Below are 18,013 nucleotides of genomic sequence, written 5' to 3'. Positions count from 1 at the left end.
TATATTTTATTATTCCTCTGTTTTTTTAACCTGGGATTTAGGACAATGTATGCAGCAGTTCAGTACAATACAATCTCATTCCTGCAGCAACTTTTCTGATGGTTGACACTGTCATTTGTCATTTTTTGTAACAGTAGTAGTATCAGGTGTACTGCAGCTCCCCTTATTGCATACATGCAGGTTAAATTATTAGGTTGAAAAAGACACAGCTGCCATTGAATCCTTTAATATTTTATTTGCTATTTTCACTCTTGGAAACTGAGTATCCGCTTTGCCTTTATTGTCTTCTTATGGGTTTAGACTGTATATCTTTGTCACACTGCAGAAGTTTGAAGCTGCAGTGTGTGGTATTGTTGGATTGCACTGTACTGTGGGTGTTTATTTAATCCACCTTTAATCTCTTGAAAATAAGAATTGTGTTTTTGTTACCTTTATATTTACAGAGGGAGCAGAACCTTTTTTATGCAGGCCGCCATGTTGCATGGCCATGTTTCTACAGTAATAGTATAGTTACTAGTATTTAATTAGTCAGTTAGTCGTCCAACAGTTTAGTTAGTATGTCAAATAGTCCATCAGTTAACTGCTAGTTAGTTTGTTAGCTAGCTGATAGCTAGGTAGCTGGGCTTTAGTCAGAGAGTGAAGTCATGCTATCCACCATTTTGCAGTCAGCTGGGAAATTGAAGCAAATTAACTATTAGTTACTTTTTCTTTTGTCAGTTGTTTAGTTAGCTAGCCAGCTCTCAAGCAAGTTATTTAGTTGGTTTGTTAGTTTGCTGGTCAGCTAATTGGGGGGTTAGTTTTCAAACATTTTATTCATTATTACAATTCAGTTTTAAGTCATGCACCTTTCAACACATCATCTAGGCCTCTATTCACAACCAACATAAACCATAACTTTATATCCATCTCCAAGGTTTCAAATAATATTTATGTCTTCTGTATGTTGACTGTGCGTGAACTTATAACATGTGTATGTCCACATAGTTTAGCAGATAGCCTATAAGAGCCTTCTTTTGAATATTCAACTCATAGGCCTAAACCACAAAAAGAGAAAATCACGGTAAGAAAAAAGGGAAAAAGTTGAAATTAACATACACAAGCACAAGTCAGATTTTCTCTGTCTGTCTTTATCTTTTAACATGTATTTAGCCTACATTAAGGACAGAAACAGAGCGACAGGGAGAGATTGGGATGACAGCTCAAAGCATCACACTCTGCAGCAGGTGAAAGATTAAAAGTGCTCTGCTAATTATCCACAAGTGTCAGGATTTAAGCTTTTATCCTTCATTATGTGCAAAAGAGAAGATTTGAGTTTGCCTCATATAGCCTACTGCAAAAGCAAGGCAAATTTACTTCAGCAAACTGGGGTATAAACAGGATATTAAAATTAAAATATGTCCTCATATTTGTACCCAGCAAATTAAAAACTCAAAATAGTTGTAGGCTTATAATTTAACTAGCTGATGCCTCTGCAAGACCCTGTTGTCTTCTGAATTTAAAAAAAGGATTGCTTTAATAGTCCCAGCAATAGCAGAACAGACTCCAAATAAATGTCTAAGGCATTTGCAGTCTATATGGGGAGCATTTTGTGATAAACACGAGATGTATGCCCTCTCATTAGACCAATTTATCGCTGTCAGAGCAAACGTGGAAAAGGTCCTGGTGCATTAGCAGGCAGAAATCAACTTCCCCAACACTTGCTGGGAACCCTCTAGTAAAAAGCTAAAAGCAGGACGAGGAATCACAGCAAATTAGCTCAGTTGTTCGCTGGCTGTGAGGTCTTGTTATGCTTGACCCTTTAACAGCATTTGTCTGTTTTATTGGGTTTTTCTATAGGAGCAACCTCAAAGGGATAGTTGGATTGTTTGAACTAGGCTTATGTGAGGTACTTTCCCCATCAGTAAAGGCTGTCAGACGACAAAAAAATCGGGTAAAATATTCTAAATATACTGTACACTTACTTAAGCCAGGACTCCTGCTGCTTCCCCAAATTGGGAGCATGCCAAAGTCCATGTAGGTAGTCAGCCAGTCTGCTGTGTTTGTATGGTTATGCTGCAGTAGCCTGGTGTTGTTTTCAGGTGGTTTAAGATATTCAACATATTCTGCTGCCTTCAGGGGCTGCTGGGATTTTATGAGCTGAAGGGGAAGTGTTTCATACTGTACAAAGCAGCAGAAACCAAATGTTGGCAGGTATGTTCATATGCTACTGATGAAAATTAGCTGTATCTATACCACCCAGCTGCATGGGTGGAGCACCATATTGAAGAAGAAAACACCTCTGGATGTCTTCAATGACAAATTGTTAAGACTTCACTCCATCGTTCCACTCGCTGCCTCTGCCTTTTGTTCTCCAGCCCGCCTGCATAAATCCCATCTCATCTTATCTTTCCATTTATCTTTTCCATTTCTCCCCTTAACAGGAATCCTCCGCCTACTCTCCACCAGCCGGAGCTCTGGTCAGACGACTTTAATGACTTCATCTGCAAGTGAGTGTGGATGCCACTGTGTTTGTTATGCCTCTGTGAATAATAAATATTTACACCGATAGCACAAAACCAGAGGAAATTTGAATATAAATCCAAGAAATTCATTGCACTCCTCCTCCTCCACCTCTACCTTTTCTTCCTCCTACCCACAGATGTCTGATTAAGGACTTTGAGCTGAGACCAAATGTGCTAGACCTGCTCCAGCATGTGTTCATCAAACAGATTGTTGGCAAAGAGAAAATCCTGCAGAAGCAATTGATTGAGCTCATTGATCTCAACCAACAAATAGGAGTCATTGAAAAAACAAGGTACTGTCCCAACTGCATTTGCATCCATGTTTCCTCTCCAAAGTCTCACATTTCTAAGTGTATTTTCCAGAAACATAAACTAAGTACAAATATTTCTTTACTGTATTGAAGTAGAGTTTTCAGGTATCTGTACTGACTTGAGTATTTAACTTTTTACTTTTACTCCCTACATATGAACACAAATATCTGTACTTTCTACTCCTTACATTTTCAAAACTGTAACTTTAGTTGTAAAGCATTTGAGGGGAATTATTGATTATTTTTGTTTTGCATAATTGTGCGCTGCCACCCCAACACTGAATTCAAGACTGAATTCAGCCTAAATGGTTGGGATAAAAACAACAATGTAACATAATGAAAAATGATATAACAAGATGAAAAATTACGTAAAAGACCCAACAAGATGATAAAGAGGTAAGACAATGTAATAAGACGAAAAATTACCCAAGAGAACGAAAAAGACATAACAAACGAAAAGACAAAAAACAAAATACAAAAAAGATGTAACAAGACCAAAAATTATGTTACCAGACATACAGATGAAAAAGGAAGTAATGAGGCGAAAAAGACGGAACAAATGAAAAGCAACGTAAAAGACATAAGGTGAAAAATGACTTAAAAGACGTAACAACACAAAACAGACAGAGACGGACTGCGGAGAAAAGGTGGGGTTCAGTTAGCTTTGCACAGAAGCGGCCAGTAGAAATGTCCTTCAGAGGGCGACTTTTTACTTTTATACCTTGAGTGCTTTTATCCACTGTTAAGTAAAAATGTTGGATCAGTACTCCTACTTTGACCAGTATCTGTACTTCTACTTGACTAAAGAATGTGTGAACTTTCACCACCGCTGGTATTTATGACATATTAGAAGTCGTGCTACTCCTGTTTGTCTGGCAGAATACTCACAAACCATAAAGAGTTTGATAGATTTTGTTATAAACTCCAAGAAAAACTTAAAGTCTGCGAGCGTCCCTGTCAGTGGGTTTTATATGTTGGGCTGCAGCTTAACGTTTGCAGACAGTATAATCCAAATTACCCTCCTTGCTGGATGTTTTACAAGCCCTGTCACCCTCACATAAACAACAGCTCAATCCTGCTGCAGCTCCACTCGAGGTGCAGGCTGCACACTATGTGTCACACGAGTCAAAATGTTGGCCCGGAAGAGAAAGTGTGTGTTTGCCCGTACGGTCCTGAAATGTTAATCCTATTTCTGTCGTTTAAGCCATCATGGAAAGACAGACAGAAGCGCAGACAGTAATGACAGGTAACAAATGCATATATGACCTTTAAGCAGCAGTAGGAGTAGATGATAATTGGCTTTTCTAGTTCATTCAGAGCTTTTATAGTAGATGTGAGCGCACATGTATTTGAAATCAAACTACATGGGCTGATTATAGATTTTCACCATGCTGCCACCCTGAACATAAACACTGTTGCCTGGTTTATGTTTTTTTTCTGCATTTTGTTTGTGTAACATCCTGTCATTTATCGCTGTAGTGTAACTGAGGTCATGACCTTTGCTGTAAAACCAACTACAGCAGTTGATGAGCTCCAAACCTCATCAGCCTTCATCAGTAACTTTCAGACAAATGAAATTTTAGCGGAGATTAATTGCAATCGCGATGGGAAATTAACCACCATCATCAACTAAATAATGAAGCATTTTTTGGTTCTGGCTGGTACTCAGATGTGATCAAACTTATTCTGACATCACATTATGTGAAGAAACAGTAATGAGGTATTCCCAAAAAAAAAAAAAAAACAAGAGAAACTAAGCATACTAATTTGCAGATTGCTGATGTTTTGATGATTTCAGATTTCTGTTGGCTAGTGTTTTAAAGCAACATTATGTAAGATTTGGTATTTCTTGTGATTTGGTGCCAAATTAACTTATACACTATTGATGTATGTATGTATGATGTATATTGATGTTCTGGCGTGGCACCAGCACCATTCCTTCCCCCCACCCGAGGCCTGAAAACCATCTCCTCCCAGCGGTCCAAAGTTTCTTAAACACCAAGACTCCCCCAGCGCTCTGAGCTCCAATCCAGGCAGTACGGCTATGAGCTAACTAGCCGCAGCTACACTTAGCAGCAGTTAACTTCACTGTCCATCAGGAAATCCTGTAAATCAGAGAGTTGAGGCGGAGCAGCCGGAGGACGTTGGAAGGAAACCAGAAAACATTTTACCTTTTAAATATGATCCAGTTTGATCAAAATCAGTGACATAGTCGATGGTGTGCGACATAGTGCCTAAAGCGTTATGCACTTGTCACGACCCAGCCATCAAAGTTACAGAGAGCATGAACAAGCGTATGGGAATGACAGACCCTTTTACAAGTCAAAGTAGCATCGAAATGATCTTTGAAGCTCTTATTTCAATGTAGTGCATTTACATAATGTTGCTTTAAATGATTCAGATACTAGCCATAAAGTTCAGGAGTCAAATCTGTTGGAGTAAATATTTAAAGGATGGAGACATTCTGGTACATTTCCCTACTCTGTAGAGTTTGTAAAAGTAAAGGTTGCTGTCTTGAATGATCTGGTTTGTTGGTGTAGTGGCGAGCAGAAAGAAAAGATACTTGCGGCTATGAGGTGGCCAGTAAAAATGGTGCGAAAGAATTATCCTGGAGGCAGGTTTAACATTTATTAAAGTTTATTTCAGTCAGCTTCTGCCTTCCTGTGCTTGGTGAAACCACTATTTTACAGAGTCTGGCAGGAGGGACAGCATACTGATGGACCCCATAGCAATGGTTCAGCATTAATGCTGTAGAGGATTATATTTACATTTAGATCTTTATCTAGTTGAAGCTTTGATTATATTTACATTGTTTCGGGTTTGATTTACGTGAAGAGATGGACATTTTGTCTCAGCAAACACTGCAGGCAGCACCGTACACATCTACAATATGTGCTTGAATTTGAATTTAGATTGCTATTTCTATTGTCATGTGAAGTATGCTGTGTACGTTACATACTGTACGTTGCTCAGTGAAAGACGTGGTTGTGTGTTCTGCGAGTTCTAGGCATGAACGTATTCACACTAAAAGAGGAAGCCACATGAAGACGCAGACTGACCCAGATGAGGTGGACGACCTCGCCACCCTAGAAGTTCTAGACGAGGTAAGACAGTCCACAGTCGGGTAATTGATATAAGAGTATAAAAGTAACAAAACAACAATACATGGCTGTGGGAAGAGCCACTCTCATAGTGAACACAATGAAGCAACAATGGTGCAAACAACTTGATAATTCATTCTCAATCTTGGAAACCAGCTGTCTCACCAGAAGATGCATTTTGTAGCTTTGCTGGAGCTTTCAGTTGTACAATATTACAATATATCAATGTGCTCAATTCTAACTCATATTCTCATGGTTACAATGACATGTAATGAACTTTTATGAATTTAGAATATTTTACTGCTTTGTTGCCAGGCAGATTTTTCCAACAGCCGTAAGCCAAATATCACTCCAAACCAACCAAACTCCACAGGCAAAATCAATTATTTACTTCACAGAACATGGTAGTCACTGGTTAATGCTGCCTCTATCTGCTAGTTTATTTGTGTTATTGTAACTTCAGTGAATAGTTTGAATTCACCAAAATCACATGATAGCACAAAAAAGGCAGACCAGCAACTCCCACTTTCTAGGAGATAAAATAAGTGATTTTGCCTATTTGGCTCATATAATGGTGGTCTGAGGGAGTCTAAGGGCAAAGTAAAGCAGTGAAAATATTCTTAATATAGCATACACTTAAGCTGATATTCATGTGTTCCTTCTATAACAATTAAATTTACATCAGAGGAAGATCTTTGATATTCTGTAAAACTATAAATTGTGATGATTGCGTCCACTGCAGTCAGTCACACTGATATTTGTTAGAACATTCTGCATCATTTTTCCCCGATCAGCCATGTCAGTCTGTTGAACAACCACAGTGAGAAATGCACTGCAGCATCTTTTGCACAAATAACATTTAGAGCGATTTGTCAAATCTGAATGCGGCATTGACGTATTGAATGATACAATCAGTCTCAGTTGCCAGCGGATATTTCCAGCCATCCTTCAACATGTGGAGCTCTGCTGGTATGAGGGAGGCAGTGCTGTTGTTGATGTACCTGTGTCGGCAGTGAGGAGACAGGAGAATTAATCACAGTATGACATGAAGATAATACATTGACGTAACAGGCGTCACAGGCCTTGACTTGAGGCAGGACATAAGCTAAAGTACAGCTTGGTGTCTGGCATAATATGGTTCTGACAGTGATTTAGGTGTTCAGGAATCATTCAGTAGCAGTTGTGTGAATCATGCATGTTTCTTTTTTCAGAACACGGTCACAGAGCAGCTTCAGAGTCGATATGGAAAAGATCAGATTTACACGTATGTGGGAGACATCCTCATCGCCGTCAACCCTTTCCATAAGATGGAGATATACACTCCTGAGGTCTGTGCAATTAAGCCTTTATGTGTGTTTCTTTTACGCACCTGTGCTCGTACATGTGGTCAATAATGCACTGAATGTAGCCCGGCGTATCTCATTAGTGCCTCTGCAGTTCTTCAGTCGGCTGCATCCCATTTAGCCTCACCTCCACTGACACACACACGTTCACACACACACACACACACAGTCTACCCCTGTTTTCCTGCCTCTTCCACACCTCACTGACTTTATTTTCCTCCAAATCATCATGTTTTTCTTTGCCTCAACTTTGTAGCTATTTTTCACTCCTCTCCTCCCAAAACAAAATTGTATTGTATTGTATTATGGACACATGGTTTGTACTGAGTGAACATTTTTTGTTTTTGTTTTTTTGCCTCTCTATAGTACACTAAGATGTACATAGGAGCCAAGCGTACTGCGAACCCACCACACATCTTTGCTGTGGCTGACGTCGCCTACCAGTCCATGGTGTCATACAACGCAGACCAGGTAATGTCATACTCACATAATCATCGCACAATCTACAGCGTCCTCTGTGCCGAAAAGTTGTTTTGACTCATTTTGATGCTGATTGTTAAAATAAGACGTCTTTAATGGAGTCAAATGTCCTTATACGGTAATTTTGTGAGCATTATTATAACTAGCCTCACAGTAATCTCTGTTCCTTTCTGTGTTCAGTGTGTTGTTATCAGTGGGGAAAGTGGAGCTGGGAAAACAGAGAGTGCTCATCTGTTGGTGCAGCAACTGACAGTTCTTGGGAAGGTGAGTCATAAGTGTCTATAAGTGTAACATATCATAAACATGTGCTCCCAGCCACACTTAATTTGAAAGGCTGTGCGACAGACTAACATGATAGCATTATAACAATATGACCTGACACCTGTCATGAACATGAAGAACCAAACACATCCTCCGAGACCGATAGAGGCCAGTACTGAGGTGGTTTTCTTGCTTTGGTGCACCAGGGCTGAGTCAGCTAATAGGATGGTTAGCCGCACAGCTAATCAAGCCGACCAGCTAATAGCAGCTACAGCTAGTAGCAATTAGCGGTTACTTTAGCAACAAGCAAAGCTATCTGTCCATCAGGAAACTCCATAAGTCATCTTTGTCAAACCGGACTTTAATGACATTTTAATGAAAAGTCCAGATGGTACCACTTTATTTGATGTCAAGGAATTTTTCGTGAAACCATCATGATTCATTCAACAGTATAATGAGACTTAATGACATCTTTATGACAAGTCCAAGCTATACTCTTGAAGTTTAGGTTCAGGAAAATATTAATGCTGATATTCATGATACACTTATAATGGCTCACTACAGCCTGTGTCAAAACTAATCAAATATGACAGTTTAATGCGATGTTAAAACTTTAGGCTAAATAATTTTTATAACTTCAGTAGTTAGGCCTACCATGGCATGTCACACAGAATGAAAACAAAGTAAATCTTAAGAAAAGGAAATAAATTGACTGATTTTGCCAATAAAAAGGGAAACAATATTAACTGTCAACTGTAAAAAATACATTTTAATTTGTGTAGGAGTATTTCAGCCTTATTTGTGCAGCAGCTGTGTGTCTTTGCCAGAAACCTGTGCATCTCCATCCAACTGTGTATGTTCAGAAAATTCAGTATCTAAAATGCACATCAAGGCACTTTGAACATTTCATGATCAGTTTGTTTGACGCTCCAGCTGATGCCAGTCACGATTTGCAATTTGATTGAAAAGTTTCATTTCGATTCACATTTTGCTTTTTTTTTTTCTTTATAAGTGGAGGAATGAAATAAGAAATGTCAGCTTCACTTTTGATGAGAATAACAGGAACAGAAATGCTCCTGACAGGAGTTCATGCATCATTTGTCGACAAAAGAATTATTACTTCCACCATATTGATTTCCCAGTTACTTAGCTGGATTAATGTTTTATTCAGGCCAATAACCGGACGCTCCAGGAGAAGATCCTGCTGGTCAACAACCTAGTGGAGGCTTTTGGGAACGCCTGCACCGTCATCAACGACAACTCCAGCCGCTTTGGCAAATACCTGGAGATGAAGTTCACGAATGGAGGAACGGTGGTCGGAGCGCAGATCTCCGAGTACCTGCTGGAGAAATCCAGAGTTATCCACCAGGCTGTGTAAATATCACTTCTTTTTCTGTCCCTTTGTCAAAGCAACCTTATGCCACTTATTACTGTTATGACCTTCATTTGACAATAACATCCATAGAAATTTAAATCATGTGTTTGCACGTTTTCTGAAAAAGGTCATTTTCAGCCTGCTGGTCAGGGATCACCGCTTAATATCTCTCCTCCTTTCTCCTCTGCTTCTCCATGTGAAACTGGTGGCATTTGCCTTGAACCTGCACTTCAGTCAATCCATCTTTTCTTCTTATCATGTGTCTGGGGAGCAAACTGGGTCAAGTGGAGGGGCTGGCTTATTTCCTGTTTGATCAAAGATTGCGGTCCCTTAGTGGAAATTCAAAGGCAGACTCAAGCATAGCATCAGAAAACAGACACACAGGTCAGAGGGTTTGATTTGGCTGCAAGCTTTGTGTCGCCACACTTCTCCACAGCCTGTTATTGGATACTAATATCAGGCGGATAGCAAACAATTTTTTTTAAAGATTATGCTTCGAAGATGCCTTTGTATTTCAGTATCTTTGCCAGGAATGTTCTGTTTTCAGATGTGTTTGTTTGTGAGGACCAACAGACCTACAGAAAACATCATACACCTGTTTTCATTCACTGACTGAGCATTATGGGGCTATTATTATGTGTCTCTTAGCACTGCTTCACATTTTGCTGCCCTGAGTGGTTGTGGGTCTGTCCAGTTACATCCAAACTCTAAAAAAACATTACAGCCCCAAAACTAATGCTAATAATCTGAGCTGTTAGTGGTGCATCTAGCCAGTATGCAGTTTGAAGGCGGATAACAGCGGGATACCATTCTTGTTGTTAGCAAAATGACCAAAATGCATCCTCCTTCTTACCACTTTTTGATCCATTATCTGTCTGAGGATTGTGCAAGTTAGAGTCTATGGCCCCGACCATGGCTCTGAAATATCAGTAGCCTAACTTTGCTGCGTATTGATGAATCCATGCTGCTGTGTGTGGTGCTGAAGTAGCAGATGGATTTTGGGGTTGGAAGGTTATTAAAAATACAGTGAGTCATGGAAGAGCAAAACAAACCAGGTCCATCCCTCTTGTTAAAAATGAACAAATCGTCTATGGTATTTAGTTATATGTTTTCTTCTTGTCTGATAAACTAGCAGACTAGAAAACTGATCTTTATGTAGAATCAGACAAATGTGTCTTTAATAACATACTTGGAGAATTATTCAGCCCTGTCAGAAATTTGCACTGTGTGTGCTTTTTAGCTTTCAGCAAGTTTTGTTTCTTCCTTACCTATTGTCTTCTTGTCTTGTGCTTTTATGAGGTGAATTTCAGAGCTACATCTTTGTGTGTTTCCACAGAGGGGAGAGAAACTTCCACATCTTCTACTACATTTATGCCGGCCTGGCTGACAGGAAGAAACTAGCCCACTACAAGCTCTCTGACAGCAAAGCACCTAAGTAGGTTTGACATTCCTGAGCCCTTCTCTCTTAAACACTGTTATTTCACTCTCACGCCGCACACTTCCTGCTTCCTGAGACCCCGATTGTGATCTCTGCGTTTCCTTTTTGATCTCCAGGTATCTGTGCAACGAGCACATTAAATTAGGGCCTGACATAGTGAGCAACACCTTCTACAAGGAGCAGTTTGATGCAGTGGAGCAGTGCTTCAAAGTCATCGGATTCACCCTGGAGGTAAACTACTGCATTAATTACTGGGCACAGAGCTGATGGTGGTCTGTCCACAAGGTTTAACAGCATATTCTTTGTCCTAATGTTCATATAGACATGCTCTCACACTCCAGTATTACTATATATGCACAAAAATCTGTGCACAAGCACTCAGTGAGCTCTCAGAATACCCAACATAAGCTTTATAACAGAGTGCAAGTTGTTCCTTGCATCCACTGTATGGCATGTGATGGAGCACAAAGCTACAGGCACATGTAGGCAGTCAGTTGTTGGCATTGTGAAGGCTAATGAAGCCTAAAGAACTGATTGCCTCTGGGATCTACACGTCAATAGTACTTATCCTGTAATCACTTGGCAGTACCGGAGGAACAACCTTCTTTCTACAGTACATCTTGTCTTGCATGAAATCACACTGTGTATGAGGATGATCTATAAGGCAACTTTATCCATTTTGAGACAGTAACTGTGTATTAGGAGAGTTCCTCTTGCACGTGTCACGACCCAGCTGAGTAGACAGATCTATAAAACTTGCTGAGATGAATAAAGGCTTTACTTTATGCTTTAAATCGTACTTTTCTTGACATCTGTCAGTGCGCAGTGAAACCTCAAACCTATTTTTTTGAACAAAGAAATGCAATGTTTGCTGAATTGAGATCTTTTCTTTGTGTGTTTAGCTGTAGAGGCTAACACTCATCTTTTCTATCCAGCTTCTCTATTTATTCCAAACAAATCATTGTGGCAGGAAATAAAACATTGCATGTTGCATATACAAGAGGGCATGTGAGCCTATACCTCTGAACCATTAGCCTTTATACCGCTAACATAAAGCAATTATGACCACACATGATACCTGGCCATTTATAGACAGATACATTTTGGAGGTTCTAGCAAAAATTTAAGCTAACATACTTTGACAGTTCTTTGACAGTCCTCCATAGTCAGCTATTGTGACGTGTCCAGCTCAAGTACTTCTGTGTTATATTAGTTTGTAATAGAGTAAAGAAGAAAAACAGAATAATTATTGCAGCATTTCACTTCCCATCCATAAGCCAGTACGTAGGGTTGTAAGATGCAGCTGATGTTTGATGTCAAGGTAACGTCACACTGTCTCCCAGCCTCTGGAAGTTTCCACAGTGAATAGCTGTCTATCATTTCTGCAGGAGCTGGGCAGTGTTTACAGCACTCTGGCTGCCATCCTCAACTCCGGCGACATCGAGTTTTCTCCAGTTGCCTCGGAGCACCAAACAGACAAGAGCGACATCACCAACATTTCTGTCCTGGACAACGGTGAGAGGAGAGACAGAAGCATGGCGTACGGCGACATATAATCAAGCATGACTCTTAATAAACCCCCACTCCTCACACTCCCTCTTCTGCTCCTCCTCAGCATTTACTAGACATTGTTTTCCCCTGATTATATTTTCTAAATTTAACCATCTGTACTGATTGGTAATTTACAAAGATGTCTGGAGGATGTTTATTGGTTTGGTTGTTTTCTTTGAACCCAGAGCTCAACATTATTCTTATTATTTCTGAGCCTGAATGAGGGCACTTAAGGCTGCACATTTACACACTCTGCATGTATCACTTGCTCTCTATCTACTCTACAAATGTTAACTTTCCTTCCCATTCCTTATCTAATGTCCCCGTAGTGGCATCGCTGCTGTGCATCCGCTCAGACGAGCTCCAGGAAGCCCTGACCTCCCACTGCGTCGTGGCCCGGGGAGAGACGATCGTCAGGCCCAACACGGTGGAAAAGGCGGTGGAGGTGAGGGACGCCATGGGCAAGGCTCTCTACGGCCGCCTCTTCAGCTGGATTGTCAACCGCATCAACGCGCTGCTGCGGCCCGACAGCCACCTAGGGTGAGATCAGGGGCAGAAAATGTGATGTGGTGTGTTTGGCTGTCATGAGCGCGGAATGAGGTCACCTCAGGAAGTTTCTACATTTGTAAGGATAAAAAAAACTACATACAGCAAGTTTGATCATTGCCAGCTCTTGAAACCTGCGTAATCTGATGAAAAATCCAGAAAAGGAACGATGTTAATTTGTCTATTATTTCACAATACTGAGTTGTATAACAAGAGGCAAGCTGTAAATCTCTTGATGCTATTCACAAAAACAACAAAATATATACAAAAGCAGAGAAAGCTAATGTTTTTTAGCTATTACAGCTCTAGGGATGGCAGTGTCCGCTATTTTGGTCCAGACTGAAATATCTGAAGAGTTATTAGATATACTAATATTGTTGTTGTGTTTTTTGTTTTTTGTTTTTTACTAAAAAAAATGCATTCAAATGAAATGACTATCCGTTCTTCTCATCTCCAGAGAGGATGACAAAGGCTTGAACATCGGCATCCTCGACATCTTCGGCTTCGAGAACTTCAAGAAGAACTCTTTCGAGCAGCTGTGCATCAACATCGCCAACGAGCAGATCCAGTTTTACTTCAACCAGCACATATTCGCCTGGGAACAGGTGACGTCTCTGACCAGCATCCACCGTTAAACTGCTTCTGAAATCAAAGAACACTTTCATAGTGTTTGAATCCCTCCTGGAGAGCACTTCGTATGCATTTTTCACCTTGGTACTACCTCATTTCCATCTAAATGGTGATAACATGTCATCGTTTGTCACTGTGCGCTTTAAGAGAGATGGCAAGGGTAAAATATGCTGCTGTCTTTATTTACGGGAGAATGAGGTCCGTGATTCTGCCTTTATGCGACCTCGTGGGTGTGTTTTGCCTTGGGGGGGCAGAGAATGGTTTGCTAATGTTAAATGATTTGGTCTCACCCATGGAGAGGAGCTATAAATCATCCCAAACGAGGGTCAATTAGGAGTTGAAGACAGTTAGCGTTTGACTTAATCTCACTCTTGGGTATTGTTGGCACAAAGCCCAGAAATACATTTGTCCTATACTGCCACCATATATACAGAGCATAAGGGAATTGTATTGGGCCGTGAGATAAAGAAGAATCACCTAACTTGTCACATCCACAGTGAAATAAAACAGATTTACCTCCGTGTTTCCATATATGTTTGGTTACATATTGTTCCTATATGTTTGCATCCCTGCAGATTTCCTGATGTGGCTCGTTTACTTCACGGTGTGCACGTCACGCTAGAATAAGCACGTTGATTTGACGGTGTTCGCTCCCGTTTTGTCCTTTTCTTCCCTGAATAGAAGTCTCCGGTGGTGTTGCTGAGTCATGCTAGCAGCTCAGAGAGTCAGTCAACCTGATGTGATCAGGTTAGCTAAGTATAAAGTGGAGGTCTCGGCTCACTTTGCCCTCCAGAGCAGGCTTATCCGCGGGGAGGAAGGGAAGCGTGTCACCAAGTACAATACAACGAGAGGCAACACATTCTGGTGTTAGTTTTGGCTTGTTATTTTCTGGCTGGTGGCCAGGTTATCTTTAGTGTGTCACTCTTACTGTAAAGTTTAGGCTTTCTGAACATTCAAGCATGACATTAAAAAGATAAGGGCGAGGGGAACAGAAAATAGATTTAAAGGTACACTCGGTGCTGTTATGTCAATTACAGAAATTTTTTGTTGTGTGTGGACCTCAGAAAGGGTAGCTGCCACTGTAGCAGCATCTAAAGGGGGTTCAGAGTAAAGAATAAAGAAGAGACAAACCAACATTGTATTCTATAGTAGGTACAATTATTTTCCAGGTAATAGAGATCCAGGTATCAAATGTTAAATCCAAACATTTCTCTCTTTTTGCTGAGCAACCAGCTGCTCATCTTGCCATAATTTCCAACAGTTTTCTGGCCTTGGTGGAGCTGATTTAGCCCTTGAGGACCATTTATCTGACCAATAATAGGACACAAAAAAAAACTAGGAGAGATGAGAATGAACAGATCAGCAATTGAGCATTATAGGCCACAATAAAAACGGAAAATGCCCCCCCCCAGGAGATCACCTTGCACAAAGAAAGCAATTTTATAAAGCCATGATTCTATCCTTGGTGTCTGCCATTTCTGTATAGGATGAGTACCTGAATGAGGAGGTGGACGCTCGGATGATTGAGTATGAGGACAACCGGCCCCTCCTGGACCTGTTCTTACAGAAGCCGATGGGGATGCTCTCACTTCTGGATGAGGAGAGTCGCTTCCCACAGGCCACAGACCAGACCCTCGTAGGTCAGTCTCTTCAGCTTTGGACTGGAGGGTCGATTCACTGTTTACAACCTTTGTTAGCCCACGAAATGTTGACTGAGCGTCCGTAGACACAAATGAGAGCAAGCGACTTGTGGAGAAACCAACAGATCTGAAACTTAACGTTTCCCTTTTTTATAGCAATCAAGTACACATTAAATTGCTGAGAGAAAAGTACCTGAAAGAAAAGCGTGCGTTTGATATTTAGAAATATATATTCACCTTTTAAATGAAGTTATAATACACTTATGAGTACTTTATCTGGCTGACAGAGCATATTCACAATGGTTTTGGGGATAATTAACCAGCATATCGTTGGACATTTTAGAGAAATTTGAAGATAACCTGAAGACCAAAAGCTTCTGGAGACCAAAGAGGGTCGACCTTGGCTTCGGTATTCACCACTACGCTGGCAAGGTTAGCGATATATGATTATAAATAATCCGTGTCCGGAGGTTTTGTTTTAAACTGAAGCTACATAACTTGATGTGCGTTGGCCTTCACACAACTATTCTCCCTCTCTACCAAACTCTCAGGTGATTTACAATGCTGCAGGCTTCTTGGCCAAGAACAGGGACACACTACCAGCTGACATCGTCCTGCTGCTGAGGTCGTCGGAAAATGAGCTCACTCGCAAACTGGTCACCCATCCCCTCACCAAGACAGGTAAAGAAGCACACAAAGTTTCTCCGTAGAAAACAGGAAGCAGCGCTGAACATGGATGGATTACTGAATAATTCTACTGGGCTCAGGCCCAGGAGCACAAGGTGCCAGAGCATCTGCTGGAAGTGACTGTCAGTATTTCTCTGTGGAAGACAATCACATGACCACAAAGACACACGAAATTACTACAGAGACATCAAAGTACTACAACGAGATAAGAAAAAAGTGACTACAAGGAGGCCAAGGTAACACAAAGAGAAACAAAATGACTACAGAGACACAAAATTATCACAGAGAGACACAAAACTGTGACAAAGAGACACAAAACTACCACAAAGAGGTACAAAAGTACGAAAAAGTGATATGAAACTACCACAAAGAGACACAAAATTAATACATCGACAAAGGAGATACAAGGAGAGAGAAAAATTACCACAAAGAGACACAAAAGTACCAAAAAACAACACAAAACTACCACAAACGACTGAAAAGACACTGTGCCTCTTTCAGTCTTGGGTTGCTCCTGTAAAGGAGGCGAGGACGACCTTTGACATGTCTTTCCCCAGCAGCCTGTTCTCTCATAATCCGTCCATGGCACCGAATACATACTTAAAGTAAAACAACAGGCTATTGTTGCCTGTTTTAGCCGGGCTCTCCTCTCCCGTCTGCCAGACTTTTGTTGTAATGAGCTGACCTTGGCAGCGACAGTAACCTGTGTGGACGCAGCAGGCTGCCAGCTCTGTCATAATCGAATCACAAAGCCAATAATCACATAATCACTCGCTTAAAGTAGTCTTAAAGCTGTCATATCGAGCGTCGTACTTTCATTTCTAATCAACAGTAGCTCATGTTGAGGAATAGACTCCTGAACTCCTCTGGTGTCTACTCCATTGACTTCAGTATTCAGTGTTCAGTGTGACGGGAAACAATTTCCAGACTTCTGGAGAGTTTTCTACTAAAAAAAAAACCTGATCAGTTTACCCCATGTGATACAAATATACATACAGCCCAGTTTCTGTGCTTGTTTCCTGAGGGAACTTTGTGTTTGACTCTCATCCTCCCTTTGTTTATTTCCCAGGCAACCTTGCCCACACCAAGGGTAAAGGCATAAACACAATGCGCAGCCCGCGGACCCCGACACGCACCATCACCTTCGCCAAGGTACTTACAGCGCCGTCTGCATTATCTCTGTATTATCTTCTACATCAAGAACTTCCTCTGAAAAGTTGTTCAATCTATTTTTTTCCCCTCGTACGCTCGCTACCAGAGCCAAAAACCTCTCGTGAATTACAATTCAGCCGTTTTTGTCTCGTTTCATTTCTGCTCTTTTTTTTTATACCCAACTGCAATTATAGCTTCTTCTGTTCTTACCTTTTTTGTCTACTTTTTGTCCTCCTCTCTCTTTCTCTGCTTTTCTATCATAAAAGATGGGAGTCCTAACCTTATACAGTTCTTTTTCTTTCAGCGAGGTAATCCACGTTTCCATATAGTTTGTGTGTTGAGTTATTTTACCAATGTAGACACCCTTACTCACCCTAGATCTTCTAAAATGTACAAATAGCTTCAAATGTAGTTGATTGTATTCAGAGTCAGTAACAGATAAATCCTGTATTGTTGTTATATCATCTTTCATAGTTGCAAACAATATGTTTTCACTACATGCGTGCAGCAGGGACGCACTATAATATCAACACATCATCAGCATCGGCCAATAAACGCTTTAAAATCAAATATTATTATCAGCCCGAGATGAATGTTGACATAACATTGTGTTAGTTTGACGCAAAATAAAGAAAAAACTGGAGGCAAACCTAAATCATCCTTGCACAGTTAGCCACATAACAACCGAAAATATCTTGCAGCGTTGTTTGTTGCCAGAATTGAGGTCGTAATGGCTCAAAATTGAACTTTTTACCAAACTAAGACGAGCTTTTATTGCCTCGTTACGCTTAATTTTTACTGGAACAGACAGAAACAAAATAAAACTCACCAAAACTTCTTGGGCGGCATTTCTGCTGTTATAATAATCACCAGCCCTGGTTTAAATAAATCCTTAATTAACCACATTAGACGTAAAACATAGTGAGAAGGTGTGTACTGTGCTGCTTAAATTAGCAAAATAAAATGACAAAAATCGCCCCCCATAAAAACAACTAGT

General features: G+C 40.6%; 1 protein-coding gene across 1 annotated transcript in view; it reads left to right on the top strand.

Moving 5' to 3' along the window:
- myo3a (myosin IIIA) overlaps positions 1-18,013 on the top strand; it is a 70,484-nt gene that overhangs the window by 32,484 nt on the left and 19,987 nt on the right. Inside the window, exons 8-25 of the mRNA XM_084747164.1 lie at positions 2,421-2,486; positions 2,639-2,794; positions 4,017-4,058; positions 5,820-5,916; positions 7,125-7,241; positions 7,623-7,727; positions 7,917-8,000; positions 9,169-9,371; positions 10,709-10,807; positions 10,927-11,041; positions 12,199-12,325; positions 12,691-12,901; positions 13,365-13,512; positions 15,024-15,177; positions 15,521-15,609; positions 15,729-15,858; positions 16,934-17,016; positions 17,283-17,324. Coding sequence (XP_084603290.1) covers positions 2,421-2,486; positions 2,639-2,794; positions 4,017-4,058; positions 5,820-5,916; positions 7,125-7,241; positions 7,623-7,727; positions 7,917-8,000; positions 9,169-9,371; positions 10,709-10,807; positions 10,927-11,041; positions 12,199-12,325; positions 12,691-12,901; positions 13,365-13,512; positions 15,024-15,177; positions 15,521-15,609; positions 15,729-15,858; positions 16,934-17,016; positions 17,283-17,324 — 2,068 coding nt within the window. The remainder of the gene's footprint in view (positions 1-2,420; positions 2,487-2,638; positions 2,795-4,016; positions 4,059-5,819; positions 5,917-7,124; positions 7,242-7,622; positions 7,728-7,916; positions 8,001-9,168; positions 9,372-10,708; positions 10,808-10,926; positions 11,042-12,198; positions 12,326-12,690; positions 12,902-13,364; positions 13,513-15,023; positions 15,178-15,520; positions 15,610-15,728; positions 15,859-16,933; positions 17,017-17,282; positions 17,325-18,013) is intronic.

This window comes from Lutjanus erythropterus, chromosome 21 (genome assembly GCF_056507025.1).
Source record: "Lutjanus erythropterus isolate fLutEry1 chromosome 21, fLutEry1.hap2, whole genome shotgun sequence".
Lineage (NCBI taxonomy): Eukaryota > Metazoa > Chordata > Actinopteri > Lutjaniformes > Lutjanidae > Lutjanus > Lutjanus erythropterus.
Note: the sequence above shows the minus strand (reverse complement) of the source record. Positions and strands in the feature narration are given on the sequence as shown.